Genomic DNA, 18,527 nt, shown 5'->3' with positions numbered 1-18,527 from the left:
AAGGTGGTCGTTAATTCTTTAGGCCCATTCATCCCACATCTCTGCTACTTTGCATCCTTTAACCTGTATCTCCTCAAGCCTTGCCACTGGTTACCATGTTTTATTCTCTGTCTCTCTGTATTTGTTTGACTCTTTTTTTTTTTTAAGTTTTTCACAAATAAGTGAGATTGTGTAATACTTTTCTTTCTGTGTCCAGCTTATTTCACTTAGCATAATGTTCCACAGGCCATCCATGTTGTAGCAAATGGCAGAAACTCCTCCTTTTTGAGGTTGAATGATATCCCATTGTATGAGATGGCTACAAAATTTGTGGAAAATAGAATTAAAAGATTAATTTTTTTGCTGCCAACAATTTTGAAATCGTACAAATAAATGGTCTTCTACAAGTTCATGGAAGATGCATATTTTAAGAAAACTGTAGATTTTAAATGTGCTTTCAGGTGTATGTGTACATGTATATTGTATACATGTTTACACACACACGAGTACTTCAGGAATTTCGTGGAAAAAAATTAAAAGCTAAGTCTACTTTGGTGCAAAAACATTTGAAATTCATGCATGTGAGTATTTCTCAGTTTCTTTACTCGTGGATGGACACTGAGGTAGTTTTTGCATCTTGCGATTGTGAGTGATGCTTCATTGAACGTGGGAGTGCAGATATTTTAACATGGTAGTGATTTGATTTTATTTCCTTGGTTATATCCCCAGAAGATAGAGTTTAGGTCAATATTTTTAATTTTTGTAGGACTTTTTTTTTCTTTTCAAGATTTATTTATTTGAAAGGCAGAGTTACAGGGGGGGGGGGAGAGAGAGAGAGAGAGAGAGAGATATCAGTCTTCCATCAGTTGTCTCACTCTCCAAATGGCTGCAATGTCTGGGGTTGGACTAGGTAGGGACTGAAGCACTTGAGTCATCTTCTGCTGCTTTTCCAGGTGCACTAACAGGGAGCTAGATCAGAAGTGGAGCAGCTAGGACTCGAACCGGTGCCCACAATGGGATGCTGGCATTGCAGGCCGCAGCTTTGTCTGCTGTGCCACAGCGCTGGCCCCTGGAATCTTTGTTTTTCATGATGACTGTATGTGTCTGTTCCTACCAATACTGAATGAGAGTTTGCTTTGCTCCACACTCTCACCAAGCTAATACTTACATCTGCCTTTTTAAAAGATTTATTTATTTATTTGAAAGGAAAAGTGACAGGGAGAGGGAGAAGGAGGAGCAGAAAGAGATGAGGAGATAGAATGCATGCAAGAGATGGGGCTGGGCTAGGCCAAAGCAAGGATCCAGGAACTCAGTCTCGTTTTTCCACATGGGTGACTTGACCCCAAACACTTGGGCCATCATGTGCTGTCTACTAGGTTCATTAACAGAAAGCTGTATTGGAAGTGGAGGCAGGACTTGATCTGAGACACTCATACGGGACGTGGGTGTACCAAGTGGCCGCTTAACCCACTTTACCATAGCACCTGCCCATTCCTTTGTCATTTTGATCATAGTTATCCTAATGGGTATGAAGTGGTATCTTATAGTGGTTTTGATTAGTATTTTCTTGATTGATTAACAATGTTTGGCACTTTTCATGTACCTATTGGCTGTTTTTACGTCTCTTTTGGAGAAAAGTCAAAAAGTTGGGTTGTGTTCTTGTTATTGAATTGTGTTCTTTATAAATTTTTGATACTAACTTCATAACGGATAGGTGGTTTGCAAATGTTTTTTCCCAGTCTGTAGGTTGCCTTTTCATTTTGCTGATTGTTTTCTTTGCTGTGCAGAAGCCTTTTAGTTTGATATAGTTCCATTTATTTATGTTTGCTTTTGTAGCCTGAGCTTTTGGTCTGATCTCCAGGAAATCACTATCATGGATGGTATCAGGGAACTTTTCCCTCGATTTTTCCTTCTATGAGTGCTGCAGTTTCAGGTCTTTTGTTTAGGTCTTTTTTCCATTTTGAGTCGCTTTTTGTATGTGACGTATGATAAGGATCCAGTTTCCTTCTTGCATGTGTGGAGATCAGTTTCCTAGTACCATTTATTGAAGAGACTGCTTTTCCCACTGTGTCTTCTCCATACCCTTGTCAAAAATTAGTTGACCGTATAAGTTTGGATTTGTGTTTGGACTCTCTGTTTCTTTGAGTTAGTGAATATTAATATTAGAAGTGGAACATGTCCAAAAGAGAAGGATTGAGATGGTCAGAAGAGTAAAACCAGGAACTGGGGTGGTTAGTGCAAAGCAGAAATGGTTTAGAACGTAGTATCCTCCATGTCATTAACTACCTAGGAAAACCGTCAAGTAGTAGATTTGGATTTTTTAAGTGTCTTAATGGTATAAAGAACAGAAAGTTACTGTAGAGGATTGTAACTGCAAACTAATGAGCGCTTTCTAAGACTAAAGATTAATGTTGAGTTCAGCCAGCTATATTGGAATGTAGAGCAGATTATAATATTCATCATGGTTAATTAGGTAACTACAGTAAAATTCTCAATTATAGGTATCATTTATCCCCAGTTTAAAGATGACCTTTGACCAGGAGCGGCCTGCCACTTAACAGGCTCTTACTGATTTTCAGTGCCTGAAGTAAAAGTGTTTCTAAATACCAAATTTCCATTCCTCCTGGTAGTCAGCTTGTCTTGAGTAATACAAGTATATGCATCTGACTGTCTTTAACATGTTCATTTTCTCATAGAAAACTATTATATCTAAACTGTCCTTGCCCCATTTGTTGTTGTTCTTTCTTTGTTTATCTCACGGATTGCTGTAAAATGCTTACATTCAGTGTCAGCATATTAGTGGTAAGCTTTTATTGCTATTGATATCTATAAGTACGTTAAGTAAATCTTCATTTTGCTGACCTCCTTGAGGATGCATGGCATCAGCAGATTCTGTCTTTCCGTGGACAGATGAGAGATTAGCAGGATCTAGTGTATTTTTTCCCTTTTTGCCTGGCTTCACCCAAGGCAGCGAGATTCATTGTCTAGCAAGCGGGAAACCGTGTTAAACGGCAGAATTTGTCGTAGGGTTAATGGTTTAAAGACTGCATGTAAATCACACAGCTTGTTTGCACAGGGTGGGCTGGGGACCACTTCTGGAGGATTCTTTTTTTTGGGAAGACAATCGTTTTGACTCAGTGAGATTAATAGCATCACAGTTAATAGCACAAGAGCTTTTCAGTATAAAAATTGGCTTGCCGATACCTCGAGTGGCAGTTTCCTCAAGGATGAAAAACAAAGGCCTCAAGGAGGCCACATTGCCAGATGGGTTTTCCTTTTTAGCCAGGGAATCTCTTCCAGGTGATCAGCTGACTAGTTGCTGTGGTGATTTGTTCACTGGCTGACTGCTGGTGGGAGGTCGACCGAAGCGTGGATCCCATGACGTCAGAGTCCTCATGTCGGGTCGCTAGAGCACTTAGGAGTCAGGGCCTGCGCAGTCCTTCCAACAAGCGGCACGTGGGTGTTGGTGGTGGGGACTCGGGGATCATTTCCTCTCGCGAGTGTTTTTTATTTTGTCATCTCTTCTGACCATTTCCCTCTCTGTGCTTTGTAGGAATCTGGGTCTCTTGAGGAATCCACAGATGAGTCTGAGGTAAGGCCCTGGAATTTGAAGGTAACCGTGTTAGTTTGTCTTGGACTTGCTCTGCTTTGTTCAATGCGGCATTATCCCTAGTGGTGGGAGGTGATGGGGTGATAAAGTAGGGCCATACGTGATTGAGCCGTGGTAGTTGCCTTTAACAATAGTAAATGGATTAGCTTACAAAATAAACACAGGAGCCGGTGTGTGGTATAGCTGTTAAAGCCCCTACTTGCAACACTGGCATCCCTCCCATATGGGTGCTGGTGAGTGTCCCAGATGCTCCATTTTTGATCCAGCCCCTGCTAATGTCCTGGAAAAAGTGTTGGAAGGTGGCTCAAGTGTTTGGTTTCCTACCAACCTTGTGGGAGTTCTGATGAAGTCCTGATGAAGCTCGTGGCTCCTAGCTGTTGTGGCCATCTGGGGAGTGAACCAGTGGATGAAAGATCTTGTTTTCTCTGTCTCTCCCATGCTCTCTGTAACTCTTTCAAAATAAACATAGGAAAATGAACAAAAACTGTGTTTCTTCTTAATCTGTGAATAAAATTGATAAACTGTATCACGCTTTATTTTTATGACTGTAGTCACGATAGTCTATTAAATTTGTATGGTTTGATTTTATTTGCTTTTTTCAGGGAAAAATGGGCTTATTCATATTCTGCTAGAAAGCATTTTCTGTTTCGCAGTTGCTTCTTAACATTTTCACTACTTAGCATCTCCATTACTGGTAAGGCATTTCTGAGATACATATAGGTAGTTTAATATATATTAAATTTCTAATAAAGTATTGCAAACCATTTCAGATTACCATTCTTATTTTTGGAGATCTTAAGTTCACTGAGATCCCCATGTTCATGGAATCACTTGTGCAGAGCCATGTTGGGGTGGTAGAGGTCATGTTAGTCAAGTTAGGGTATTAGGCGTCTGTTCAGGAATTTCATTTCACAGTGAAGGGGGATTTTGGCAGCTACCTAAATCTCAGTCTTTCTACATATCGTGCCGATATTAAACAGATCAACAAGGAGAACAAGTGAAAGCATACATAATCCAGGCCTCCAGTATAATTAGGAGGCAGGGAGAACTACGACTTCAGTATGAGTAGGGAAATAAACATCTAAAGCCAGCAGAGTTGGCTCTGGAGTTGAGCGTCAGATGGAGGCTGGTAGAAGTGAAGAGAATGTGGCTGAGCCCCAGGGAGGCTCCATATCGGTCCAGTATCAGAGTGCTTGGGTTCGAGTCCTGTCTCTGCTTCCCATCCAGCTTCCTGCTAATATGCATTGGAAGAGGCAGCAGGTGGTGGCTCATATAGTTGAGTCCAAGCCACCCACATGGAAACACTGGGTTGAGTTCTTAGCTCTTGGCTTTGGCCTGGTACCACCCTGCTATTGGGAGTATTTGGGGGAGTGAATCAGTGAATAGAAAAATCTCTGTCTCTGTTTCTCTGCTTTTCAAATAAATAAAAATAATGCATTAAGAAAAATCATCCTTAGAGGATGGCTGCACAGAGTACAGAAGTGTGGGAGCAGATGTGAGACCTGGTGGATTTGGGGAATTTATGGGAGGGTGTTTGAATGTACCTGGGACCAGAGGTGATGGTGTTGGATGGGACTGCTTCTGGGAGAGCTGTCTGTCTCTCCCTGTCTCTCTCTGCCTCTCAAATAAATTTAAAACAAAGTGAAATAATTTTCAGCAGTAGAAATTTGTAATAATCATGAGTTGAAAATCTTTAAACAAATATTTGCAGATATGACAAATGACCTTACTTTGGAAATTCAAAAACTCAGAGTAGAAAAATAAACAAAAAAGCCTAGGAAGTTAGGAAATGAGAGTCAATCAAATTAAGAAAAGAAATGGAAGAAGGTAGGTATTTTAAGCTGAGGAAACAGACCCACAGGGTGGGCCATCTGATGTCCCAGGCTGAAATGGTAGCCACCAGCTGTTTCCATCATTTTCACCATCTAGCTTAGGTGCCTCTGCTTGGGATAGAGCTGAAGGACTGGCGTTGGACCCTGGGGTCCATGCATCTGCTCTCCCTCATACAGTTCTGTTCCTTAGTGTCCTTATGTGGAATATGGGTACTGTTGCTTGCCTTACATGATTGCTGTGAGGACTGGACAAGATTAATGTTTGTCAAGTAAGTGCTGTAGTCCCTAGCACATAGAAATCCCTCTGTAAATATTGGTGCTCTTCAGCTGGTATTTAACTGTGGGGGTGGTGGCACTTCATTGTCTAGCTTGGTGCTTCAACCTTTGTGCTTAGAGAAACTCCCCAGTAGCTCTGTGAATGAGTTATTCTTCCAGATACTTTTGATTCTATTGAGTACATGGACCATGTAGGCAGACTGCTGATAAGTTTAGACTTTGTAATACTTGGTAAATAGACTAAGTTTGTTTATAGTCCAGCCTTTGGAGGAGTTTTCTCTGAGTTTCTTTACTCATTTGGAATAGCTTTTTCCTTCCAGAAGTGATACACAAGAGTTTGAAAAGGTTCGTGGAAAAATATAATGAATTGATGAATTGAAAATGGGAATTTTCCATATACTTTTTGAAGCCCCCTCCTGGTTTGAGACACCACTCAATTGGCTGAAGAATTCTTCTTTATTCTTTCCCCTTCTTCTTGTGTCCCTTCATTCCATTATGTTTATTCCTGTCAAGTTAATATATAACCATGTTTCATATATACATTCTACCTCTTTATTCAAGTACTCAATTTCATTTCTATAAACAATAATGTGGAGTGTTTTCAAACATGTATCATAACCATTTATGATTTTATGAATTGATGCATTTCAAATAAAGTAGGCTTTTGCATTATCCCAGGAGAAGCATTGTGTTAGGTTTATCTGAAGTTCTTATTTTTTTTTTTAACCAAAGAAACCTTTTATTTAATGAGTACAAATTTCATAAGTACAACTTCAGGAATATAGTGATTCTTCCCACCATACCCTCTCTTCCACCACCACTTTCTCCCCACCTCCTCCTCCCTCTCCTATTTCCAGTCGTATTTTCTATTAACATTCATTTTCAATTAACTTTATACACAGAAGACCAATTCTGTACTAAGTAAAGATTTCAACAATTTGCACACACACACCACACACACAAAATATAAAAAACTGTTTGAGAATAAGTTTTATAGTTAATTCTCATAATACAACTCATTAAGGACAGAGGTCCTGCATGGGGAGTAAGTGCACAGTGACTCCTGTTGTTAGTTTAACCATTAATACTCTGATGTATGATGTCAGTGATCACCCGAGGCTCTTGACATGAGCTGCCAAGGCTATGGAAGCCTTTTGAGTCCACAAACTCTGTCAGTATTTAGATAGGTCCATAAGCAAAGTGGAAGTTCGTTCCTCCTCTAGAGAAGTGTATCCTTTGATGACCCCTTCTTTCCACTGGGGTCTTACTCACAGATATCCTTCATGTAGGACTTTTTTTTTTTTTTTTCTACAGTGTCTTGGCTTTCCATGCCTGAAATGCTCTCCAGACCAGAATGTCTTAAGGGCTGATTCTGGGGTCAGAATGCTATTTAGAGCGATTGTCATTCATTCTATGAGTCTGTTGTGTGGACTGCTTCCCATGTCCGAACCCCTTTTTAATTCTATCTGTTGTTATTACCAGGTACTTGATCTGATTTATATGATCTTTTTAATACTTAATCCTATCTATATGATCAATTTAACACTTAATATGATCACGTTAACACTTAAGATATCATTATTACCACCCAACTAATGGGATTTTCAGTCCCATGGGAAGTTTTTAGCTGTACCCTTAGAAGTAAGTCTGGAGAAATGTATGCAGAACTATTCAGCTGTACAGTTAAGAACTTCCTCTTCACTCTGTTATTCCCACTCTTATTTCTTACTGGGATCTATTTTCAACTGACTTTATACACATATGATTAATTCCATGTTAAGTAAAGAGTTCAACCAATGGTATTAAGAGAAAAAAGAAGAAAAAAACTATTCCTTGACAGTCAAGACAAGGGCTATTCAAGTCATTGCTTCTCAAAGTGTCAATTTCACTTTTACGGATTTCCTTTTAGGTGCTCTATTAGTTATCATAAATTAGGGAGAACAGATGGTATTTGTCCCTTTGGGACTGGCTTATTTCACTAAGTATGATGTTTTCCAGACTCATCCATTTTGTTGCAAATGAACAGATTTCATTTTTTTAACCACTGTGTAGTATTCCATAGAGTACATATCCCATAATTTCTTTATCCAGTCTTCATCTGATGGGCATTTAGGTTGATTCCATGGCATTGAGCTGCAATAAACATGGGGGTGCAGATAACACTTTTATTTGTTAATTTCATTTCCCTTGGGTAAATTTCCAGGAATGGGATGGCTGGATTATATGGTAGGACTATATTCAGATTTGTGAGGTATCTCCAAATTGTATTCCATTGTGGTTTTACCAGGTTTATCTGAAGTTTTTATTTATGTTTGACAAAAGGATATTGCCTGCCCAAAACTTGCCCACTTGTTTTCCCTGATCTTGGCAACTGCAACCAAATGAAATGAAATTGCTGAGTGTAGTATAATTGAAAGCATGTATATGTCATTATGTAAAACTTCCACAATTATAACTCGTACTTTGCAGTTAAAGTAGAAATCCAAAACCATACTGTAACTAAAATAAGTAAGTGTGTCATTTACATAGTTAATGAACTAGCACTTATGTTAATACTTAATTTGTTTTGGCAAATTTTGTAAGTTAACTAATCTGGTGTTCCTGTTTAGGAGTTTTGTTGTTGTTGTTGTTGTTGTTGTTTTTGACAGGCAGAGTGGATAGAGAGAGAGAGACAGAGAGAAAGGTCTTCCTTTTGCCGTTGGTTCACCCTCCAGTGGCCACTGCGGCCGGCACGCTGCGGTTGGTGCATCGCTCTGATCCGAAGCCAGGAGCCAGGTGCTTCTCCTGGTCTCCCATGCAGGTGCAGGGCCCAAGGACCTGGGCCATCCTCCACTGCCTTCCCGGGCCACAGCAGAGAGCTGGACTGGAAGAGGGGCAACCGGGACAGAATCCGGTGCCCCGACCGGGACTAGAACCCGGTGTGCTGGCGCCGCAAGGTGGAGGATTAGCCTATTGAGCCACAGCACTGGCCGGAGTTTTTTTAAATATGCAGTATACTGTTCATCTCAGCTTGAGATGATGAACTGGACAATTTCTTATGGTATTTTACTTATGAAAGGTGTGACAAAGAAGTCCATTATTATAGAAAAAGATTTCATTTCCACCTTTAAAGCACTAAGATTTTTTTCAATGTTAAGAACTGATTGTTAGGATGTAAGTGGTAGCCGAGTTAGGTAGGAGCACAGTGTGGTGGATGAGGAGGGCTTCATTTGGAATCTTTAAGAGTGAGTATGTCTAGAGCCTTAGGTCAGACCGAGCAGAGAAGCTGAGCGTTCTTGGGAGGAAGGAAGTGTACATGCAGGGATTGGGCCATGCAAGTGCACTTATACTCAGCTAACCTTGAGACATTCAGTGAAGCTGGATGTAGGGGGAAGGTGGGAAATGAGGCTGGAGAAGGAAATTTGGATGAGATTGTAAAACATCTAATATAGCAAAGCAGGCATCATGGACTTGATTTTGTGGCTGTGAGAGAACTACCTAAGGCTTGATTGTGAGGTTTGATGACAAATGAACTAGAAAGAGACCCTGGAAGAGCATTTGAGTGGTTATTATGTATGTCCTCATGCAGGAGTGTCAGCCAGACAACAGCAGAAGGCAAAGAGGATTCCACCGTCAAGGTGATCATTTCGCAGTTCATTCAGGAGGAAGTGTAGGATCAAGTGTGAGAGATGAGCTATGTGGGGGAAGTAAGATGTTTCCAGAGTAATTAGCTCAGCTGTGTTGTGGGAAACTGAGTCCAGCATCAAGACTTAAAAAAAAATAATGTTCTAAGCCTAAATTCTAAACCTAAAGAATGATTTCTCTATAGTCTATCATTCTTTTCCTATAAAGTCCTTTTTTAATAGTTTTATAATAGGTGGGTTTTTTTTTTTTTTTTTTTTTTTGCCAGACAGAATTAGGGAGAGTTATTTCACTCCCCTAATGGCTGCCATGGCCAGTGCTGCGCCGATCCAAAGCCAGGAGCCGGGTACTTCCTCCCGGTCTCCCATGCAGGTGCAGAGCCCAAGGACCTGGGCCATCCTCCACTGCCCTCCTGGACCATAGCAGAGAGCTGGACTGGAAGAGGAGCAACCAGGACTTGTACCCGGCACCCCAACCAGGACTAGAACCCGGGGTGCCAGCGCCACAGGCGGAGGATTAACGAAGTGAGCCATGGCACTGGCCTATAATAGTTTTTTATATAATAGTTTTTCAATAGATTGAAACAAATAATATGTTTCCATATTAAATACATTTCCAAACAAAGCAGGTGAGAAAACTAATTTCTAGATTTTATTTTACTGTTAAAAATCCTACAAGTCACTGCTCTTGAGGTGGGTTGTGAGCCCCCTTTGAGCAGAGATGCTGATAATGATGATTATTCTAAGTGTAGAAAGAGCTCTGTACTTGGTAAACTCTCTTGGTGTATTCATTACCCCTCTGACTTGGTTATAATGGTTGCTTCCACTTTTCAAATTTTTATGGTTTGAACATGTCCCCCAGATTTCACCTGTTGGGAACTGAATCTCCAGTGCAACAGTGGTGAGGTGACTGAGTCATGAGGGCTGTGTCAGCACAAGTGCATTCATGCTGTTATTGAGAGGCTATATTTGTTAAAAATCAAGTTCAGCCCCTTCTCACATGTGCTCTGTCGCCATGAAATGCCTTCTGCCATGTTATGGTGTGGCAGGAAGGCACTGAGTGGATGCAGCCCTTCTATAATGGACTTCCCAGCCTCCAGAACTGTGAGCCAGATAAGCCTCTGTTGTTTACAGATTACCTAGCCCATGCTATTCTGCTGTGGTAGCACAGAATGGACTAAGATACAAGACTCAATGTTCACTTGCACAAGGTTGCCTGACTGTCATGGATTTGAATCCAGTAGCCTGACCCCACAGCTTGGGCTCCTAACCTGTGATTACACCGACTCTAGCTTCACTGTGATTGGCTAGTTATGTCAGACTCTTCCACTGTACCTTTGCAGAATTGGAAAGGATTAAAAGAAGAAAATCTTGGGCTGGCACTGTGGCTCACTAGGTTAATCCTCCACCTGCAGTGCCAGCATCTCAAATGGGTGCCGGGTTCTAGTCCCGGTTGCTCCTCTTCCAGTCTAGCTCTCTGCTGTGGCCCAGGAGGGCAGCGGAGGATGACCCAGGTGGTTGGGTCCCTGTACCTGCATGGGAGACCAGGAGGAGGCGCCTGGCTCCCGGCTTGGGATCGGTGCAGCACCGGCTGTGGCAGCCATTTGGAGAGTGAACCAACAGAAGGAAGACCATTCTCTGTGTCTCTCTCTCACTGTCTGTAACTCTACCTGTCAAATAAAGAAAGAAAGAAAGAAGGAAGGAAGGAAGGATGGATCTTCCTTGGAAGTCCTGCCTATGTATAAACTGAAGTATTGAGGACCACTTACTATGTGCTATATGTTGTACTGAGTGCTTTACGTGGATTATCTCATTTACTCTGCACCCACAATCCTACCAGGAAGTATGTATTAGGCAGAAGGGCTGGTTATGCTGTTGTAACAAGTTTCAAAATTGTACTGCTTTAACATGACACAGATGTGGGTGGAAGCAGTGATGCAGGGAGAGGAAACAAATGCATCAACACTAGAGAAATGACTTCATATTCCTTGGGTTCTTTTGTGTGTCTGGAGCATGAACAGCATGTTGGAAACAAAAGAAGCTCTGCCTGACAGAGATAGATTTTTCTTTTTCTCAAATCCAGTTTACTTTGAATGGGTTCTTGGTGCATTATGTACCTAGAAGTATATCTTACTTTCTCAGAAGAGCTTAGTGGGTTGTACAAAGAATTTTACAGTAGAAGCATCAAATTGTCACTCCAACATTTTAAAAATTACTCTTGAAAAGCAAAGAGAAGAATAAGAAGGGGAAAAGCATCAGACTAAAGAGGGGTGGCAAGGTAAGAGAAGAGCACCAAATGGAAGCTGAAATGTATTGGTGTCTGCTTTGTATTGGATAAGGGTTCCAGTGACCCTTGGCGATTTGTAAATGCAACTGAACAACTAAAGTGAGGTCTATTCTGCCTTCAGTGTGTTCCATTGAAGCAAGGATTGCAGGCACATTGCATTACTCAGCATCTAGGCCAGGGCATGTAATAACAGAGCAGTTAGTGTTACCTTTTTGTCTTTGTATTTGTTACCATTATTAATAAACATGCCTCCTAAATAGAAGTGCTTTTAGATCTGGTTTAGTTGCTCCAAGTACCACAATTAGGAGGCCTTGAATATGCTAGATATGTAAATTTTAATAAAACAAGTGGATAAATAGCTGAAGCTACTTAAAATAAACCTGTGTGCTACTTACGTTGAATGAGAAATTTTTGTAAAATAAAATGCAACTTCTGGGTGCCCCAGCAACAAGGCAAGTTCTGTTTCATTTTTCTTAAAATGAAAGCTGTCATTGAGAGAAATCAGGAGATGGCTTTTTAAATCAGAAAATGTATCCCACAAAAATAATTTATCTATTTTACCTAGTAGATAGAGCATTATGAATCTTTTATTGAACTTTAAATTCTTTAAATATATTAATTTTAATAAACAAATTTAAACCAACTAGTAGCTAAAATGGTAATGTAGCCTATTTTAAGATTGATGGCTAAAAAAAAAAAAGGAGCATGAGGTTATAATGTTCTATCCTTCCAGACAGTCCTTGGATTAAAAACTTGCTCTTTCATTTAATAAGCTATTAATATTAAGAAGTTCTGCTGATTATTGCATCATCCAGGAATGGATAAACATTCCTTTGAAGCATATATTATAAAAATTATATGTTTAGAAACTTAATAAAACTTGCTAGATACAATATTTTTAGAGGTATATTTCTGCCATTTGCTACAAATTGAAAAGATGAACATGACTCCTTCTGGCCTGATGTATCTTTGACTAGAATTTATAATTTCACCACCTAGGAGAAAAATTGCTTTATGCAGTCCAAGATTGTTGATCATTGCATCCATTCAACAAATATTTATTGAATACTGTTGTGAGCCAGATGCTAGGATATGCCAGTATTTACTGAGAAAGGTAGGCAATAAACAAAAACACTTTAATATTTCAGGTGATAGTAAGTATTGTGGAATGAAAAAATAACATTGAGTAAAGAGGAAACTGGAGTGGGCCAAGGAGTTGCTATTGTATCCTGGATGGTAGAGAACGCACGTCTTTCCTGATGACATGTGAGCCAGCATCCGAGGAGAATGTCTCCAAGGTAAAAGGAAGAGCAAGTCTAGTGCTTGGAGTGGGATCATCCTTGGTGGCTTTGAGAAGTGAGCATGGTTGTTACAGGATGACAGAAAGTGATGTTGGAGAAATCATGGGAAGCTAAGGAAGAAGAGACTATAGGCAATGAGTGGACTTGGATTTTAATGTAAGATGGAACCCTATTGGAGGAGCTTTGTTTTAGTAAGCTTACTCGGGATGCTGTTTTGAAAGAAGTCTGAAAGGAATAAGCAGGAGGCTGGGGTGGATTAGGAGGCTTTGGTTGAACTCTGGCCACAGGTCAGTGGTGAAGGATTTAAGGTGCTGTTTTATTTTTCAATCAACAAATTTCCTGACTGGGATGTAGAGGTGTCAGTGAAAGAACAGAATGCAGGCCTGACCAGTTAGGAAGAAGTAGTTGCTGTTAACCAAGAGAGGGAAAGACACTGGCTAGAGCTGAGTATGGAGCTGAGGGTGAGGTGGTGGTGGTGGGTGGTAGATCAGAAATTCCATTTTGAATATTTTAAGTGACAAATGTCACTTAGACATCCCAGTGGAATTGTCTAGTAGGCAGTTGGATAAAGAACCCTAATTCAGGCCTGGGCTGGAGGTAAGAATTTGTGAGGCAGCATTTAGGTGGTGTTTAAAATCATGAACTTGAGTGAGATCGTTCAGGGCATGAAGAAGAATGGAGATGACGCCTGATGCCTGGGCCCCAGGGCTGTGACAGCATTTTAGAGATCAGGTGGGTGCGGCTGGATCACCAGAGGAGACTGAGCACGAGTAGCAGTGCGGTAAGAGGAAAGCCAGTGGGATGTGGTGGCCCTCGGGCCAAGACAGGAAGGGCATGGTGGCTGTGTCACTGCAGGAGGAGGAATACGTGTGGTGTAGGGGTTCACCCTTGGATCTGACAACTCTTTTTTTTTTTTTTTCTTTGACAGGCAGAGTTAGACAGTGAGAGAGAGAGACAGAGAGAAAGGTCTTCCTTCTGTTGGTTCACCCCCCAAATGGCTGTTACAGCCGGCGCACTGTGCCGATCCGAAGCCAGGAACCAGGTGCTTCTTCCTGGTCTCCCATGCAGGTGCAGGGCCCAAGCACTTGGGCCATCCTCTACTGCCTTCCCAGACCACAGCAGAGAGCTGCACTGGTAGAGGAGTAACCGGGACTAGAACTTGGGGTACCGGCGCCGCAGGCGGAGGATTAGCCAAGTAAGCCACGGTGCTGGCTGGATCCGACAACTCTTATGGCAATTCCTGGTGGGATCTGGGTGGAATGCACTTAAGAGAGGTTGAGTTGACAAAAGCTCTTTGATGTTCTCAGAAGTTGTTGTACCTGTGTATTACAAAATGATGCAATATGGAATGAGATGAGGAGTGCATTTATCAAGTGACTGGTAAAGAACCTGTGTCTTGCCCTTTGTGTGCCATTAGAAGGAATTTAGGAAGTGTGCTGCCATTGCTGCTGTTGTGTTATTTTGTTGTTGTTCATGTCTGTGCCAGGCATGCTCATGAAGGCAGAGATTGTCCCCAGTACCTAGCAGAGCTGCTTATGAATGAGTGAGTGAATTTGATTGGTTTAATTAATTGTCATGATTATGTGAAGCTGCCATTGTGTCCTTGTTTTGAATTGGTGGGAAAGGGTTTTGAGAGGGCCCGTTAGTACACAGGATCAAGGACCACCCCTGGCCTCTCTCAAACGGAGAACTGTTTTATCTCAAGCTGTGTCCTCAGAGGAATCGTGATTTAATTAAGGAACAAGCACCAAGGAGCTGTCCTTTAGCCTTGGGTGTGCTGGGGGCATCCCACTCCATAGTCCACCATCATTTTCTTCCCCTGTGATCCTTGTGCAATTCTTAGTAGCAGGCAGAAAAATGGTCCCCAAAGATGGCTGCTTGCTAACCCCCGGAACCTGAGAATATATGTCATGTCACAGGACAAGGGAGAATGAAGATTGCTAATCCATTGGCTTGAAGATGGGAGGTTGTCCTGGTTGTCTGGGCAGAGCTGGTGTAACCGTAAGAGGAACAGGAGTGGGGAGAAAAGGTCAGGGATGTGAGGTGGGGAGGGCTCAGTCTGCTTCACTGGCTTTGAAGGTGGAAGAAGGGGTCAGCAGCACAGGAGGCTGGCAAGGTCGAGGAGAGGGAGTTCCCCCTGAATGCCTCCAGAGGGAGGCGACACTGCCAGTGTCTTGATTTTAGCCCAGCAATCTGGATTGGTCTTCTAAACTACAGAATCGTGCGAAAACGAGTTTGTGGTGTTGTTTCAAGCTGCTCTGTTTGCGGTGTGTTTTACAGCAGCAGTCGGACACTAATGCAGTCAATAATTTAGTTAGATGACTGGGACTTGAGGGCCTGATTTTCCACTGTCAAGACTTTAAGGCATTCCTTTCTCTGTAGGCTCAAGAAATACTCTAGTAAATATAAATGGTAGGTAGGTTTCTTTTTACCCATGGACTATTTTACTTTTAGTGCACCTGATTGTAAATATTGAGATTCACAGGCAACCATGTCATCCTGGTTCTTTACTTTAGAATAAGCCTGTTTTCTCCAGAGATTTTTATGGATTAAATAAATCTCTCAGAATAGTATGATCGAGGGATGGGAATGAGGGACCCCCCTGATAAAACCCAAGGTTTTAGTGGGTTGTCATCATTTCCATTGCCAATGATTGGGCAGTTTTCAGGTAGTGAACCTGTCTTGGGCTGTCTTTGCTCATGAAACACATCTGGAAGAAGCTGCTGGCTTAAGTAGGAGATGGTAGTATTTTCACTAATAACAAGATTCACACTTAGATATGGGAAACCATTTTTAAATGATGGTTAAAGCAAAAGTAATGTCTTTTTTTTTCTTTTCCAAAAGTAATGTAAAGAGATAATTAGATTAGAAATGTTAGTGATTGCTGGGTTTTATACTTTGGGAATGTGATAGGAAGTAAATTCACAGGGGAGGATATGTGTTCTACAGTTTAAACTTGAGGTGGTAATACACATAAGGGTAATGTTTTTAGTCACTGGGATTCCGTGGATATTACCAGATACTGGGCTTTATGCTTTTGGTGCATCTATTACACTGACTTCTTACAGAAGTCCCCCGAACTATGTATTATCATCCCCTTTTTGCAAAAGACAAGATAACTGAGGTTTTAAGTAATTTCCCAGTGTAAAAGGGCTGTGAGTGGTAGAGCTGGCATAAAAAACTTCATTTTGTGATTGGCAGCTTGAATCCCAGGAGGATTTTAGATAATTCTCCCTTCCCTTCTCTGTCCTCTTATCCTTGTTCAAATAAATAACATTAGTGAACTTTTTCAAGATATTTGATGATCTTTAAGATCCTCATATTTCTTTTTTTCTGTTTTTCAGATTTGTTTATTTATTTGAAAGGCGGAGTTATAGAGAGGGAGAGGCAGAGGCTGAGAGATATCTTCTATCCACTTGTTCACTCCCCACATGGCTGTAAAGCCAGGGCTTGGCCAGGCAGAAGCCAGGAGCTTCTTTAGGTCTCCTGCGTGATTGCTGGGCCCTGAGCACTTGGGCCATCTGCTGCTGCTTTCCTAGGCACATTAGCAGAGAGCTGGATTGGAAGTGGGCCATCTGGGATGTCAGCACTTCAAGTGGCAGCTTAACCCACTGTGACACAGCAGTGGCTTCAAGATCCTCATATTTTTTTTACAGCATCTCCTAATTTTGTCTTGTATTATTTTAGATACTTTCTTGAAAGCTGTGTTTCAGTGTGGGCATTTGGGGGTGACTCTTGTGAGTTTTGTGAAGTACCCTCTAGGTAAGTCCTTGGAGGATAGCATCCTTGGGATGAGACCATCTCCACTTGGCAGGGAAGGTACAAGATGGAGGAGTGAGTGCAGCTGGTCAGTCCTCACCCCTGGCCAGGGCTGGCCTGCTGCCACTGCTTCTGTAGTGAATGGGCAGCAAAGCCTCCTGAAGCCACTGTGCGAGATAGAAACAGCTTTCCTCTTGCTGCTACTGCCCAGCTGCAAGGGCCTCCCCCCACCTTCTGGGTGGTTCCAGTCACCCCCAGAGTGTCTTACTTGGGAATGTTAATTTCTGGAATCCTTCTTTCCTCTCATTTTTACCACATCTCTAGGGCTGATTTGGGGGCAGAGCATCAGCAGCCCAGGTAAGCTCTGTCTCGCCAGACACTGTGTTTGCCATCCCAGCAATGATGTATTTGTGACCTTGTTCATTCTCTTGTCTTTTGCCTTGGCTAAAACTTGTGAATTGCTTTCTAAGAAAACAGAAGTGATAGTTGGCACCTGTAAGGTTGCTTCCCATTGATGATGGGGATGCCTCTCGTATTTGATTGGTCAGTACCATGTTGGCTTCTGAATTCTAGTACTCATCTCTGGTATTGATTCTCAGCTCTTCTGGAGAGAAATCTCATTTACATGAAAGTTTTTTTTTTCTTTTTAATCAGAAAGGGGTGTTGAAGTTTATAAATGCTGTCTCAGTGTCTGTCAGGATACTCCTATGGTTTTTCTCTATCAAGCGATGAAGTCAGATTTCTTAATGTCCAGTCTTTGCATTTCTGCAATACTTGATCTGAAATGTTTTCTGTTTATATATGCTGAGTTTGACTTCTGACGTTCCATTTGCAGTTTTTACATGAGATGACTGAACCATGTAGAGATGTTTTCCTTTGCTGTACTCTTTGGGAGGTTTTTTTTTTTTTTTTAAGATTTATTTTATTTGAAAGGCAGAATGACAGATTTTGAGGGTGTTTAGATATCATGATAATGCTACTTTTTTTTTTAAAGATTTATTTATTTATTTTAAAGAGTACACAGAGAGAGAACCAGAGGCAGAGAGAGAGAGAGAGGTCTTCCATCCACTGTCTCACTTCCCAGTTGGCCGCAACCACTGGCACTGTGCCGATCCAAAGCCAGGAGCCTCCTCCGAGTCTCCCATGAGGGCACAGGGGCCCAAGGATTTGGGCCATCTTCTTCTGCTTTCCCAGGCCATAGCAGAGAGCTAGATTAGAAGTGGAGCAGCCAGGACTACAGCTGGCACCCATATAGGATGCCGGCACTGCAGGCAGCAGCTTTACCCGCCATGCCACAGTGCTGGCTGCTGATAATTCTACCTTTTAAAATGAATTGGGGGCTTTGGGGCAGCCGGCATTGTGGCATAGCAGGTAAAGCTGCTACCTGCAGTACAGTTATCCCATACAGACACCATTTTGTGTCCTGGTCGTTGCACTTCTAATTCACCTCCCTGATAATGCGCCTGAAAGCAGAGGAAGATGAACCAAGTCCTTGGGCCCCTGTACCCACATGGGAGACATTGATGGATCTCCTGGCTCCTGGTTTTGGTCTGGCCCAGTCCCAGATGTTGCGGCCATTTGGGGAGCGAATCAGCAGATGGAAGATCGATCTCTAACCTCCTTTCTCTCTCTGCTTTTCCCACTCCCTCTCTCTGTCTCCCTGCCTCTGCCTGTCTCTTTCTCTAACTCTGCCTTTCAAATCAATAAATAAATCTTTAAAAAAAAATCAAGAAGTTCTTATGTTTTCCTACAATAGGACAGTCTAAATAAAGGATTTTCTGTTCTTTGGTTCTTCGGAGGTTTCTAACAGAACTTGCTGCTAAAATGGCCTGGACTGGGTGCCTTTCTGCAGGATCAGGTATT

General features: G+C 41.8%; 1 protein-coding gene across 6 annotated transcripts in view; it reads left to right on the top strand.

Annotated features, from left to right (window-relative positions):
• The window catches only part of VPS41 (VPS41 subunit of HOPS complex), a 187,422-nt gene that overhangs the window by 7,719 nt on the left and 161,176 nt on the right, over positions 1 to 18,527 (top strand). The window contains exons 2-4 of one of the 6 annotated variants that reach the window (XM_070059751.1): positions 3,533 to 3,571; positions 16,989 to 17,021; positions 18,475 to 18,522. Coding sequence is in view for 2 of the 6 variants with exons in the window: in XM_008261660.4 (XP_008259882.1) it covers positions 3,533 to 3,571; positions 18,475 to 18,522 (87 nt within the window). In the remaining 4 variants the exon portion in view is untranslated. Of the gene's footprint in view, positions 1 to 3,532; positions 3,572 to 16,988; positions 17,022 to 18,463; positions 18,523 to 18,527 lie in introns of all 6 variants that reach the window. The other 5 variants (XM_070059750.1, XM_008261660.4, XM_070059752.1 and 2 more) reach the window with 5 other exon arrangements.

Source organism: Oryctolagus cuniculus, chromosome 16 (assembly GCF_964237555.1).
Source record: "Oryctolagus cuniculus chromosome 16, mOryCun1.1, whole genome shotgun sequence".
In the NCBI taxonomy this organism is placed as follows: domain Eukaryota; kingdom Metazoa; phylum Chordata; class Mammalia; order Lagomorpha; family Leporidae; genus Oryctolagus; species Oryctolagus cuniculus.
Note: the sequence above shows the minus strand (reverse complement) of the source record. Positions and strands in the feature narration are given on the sequence as shown.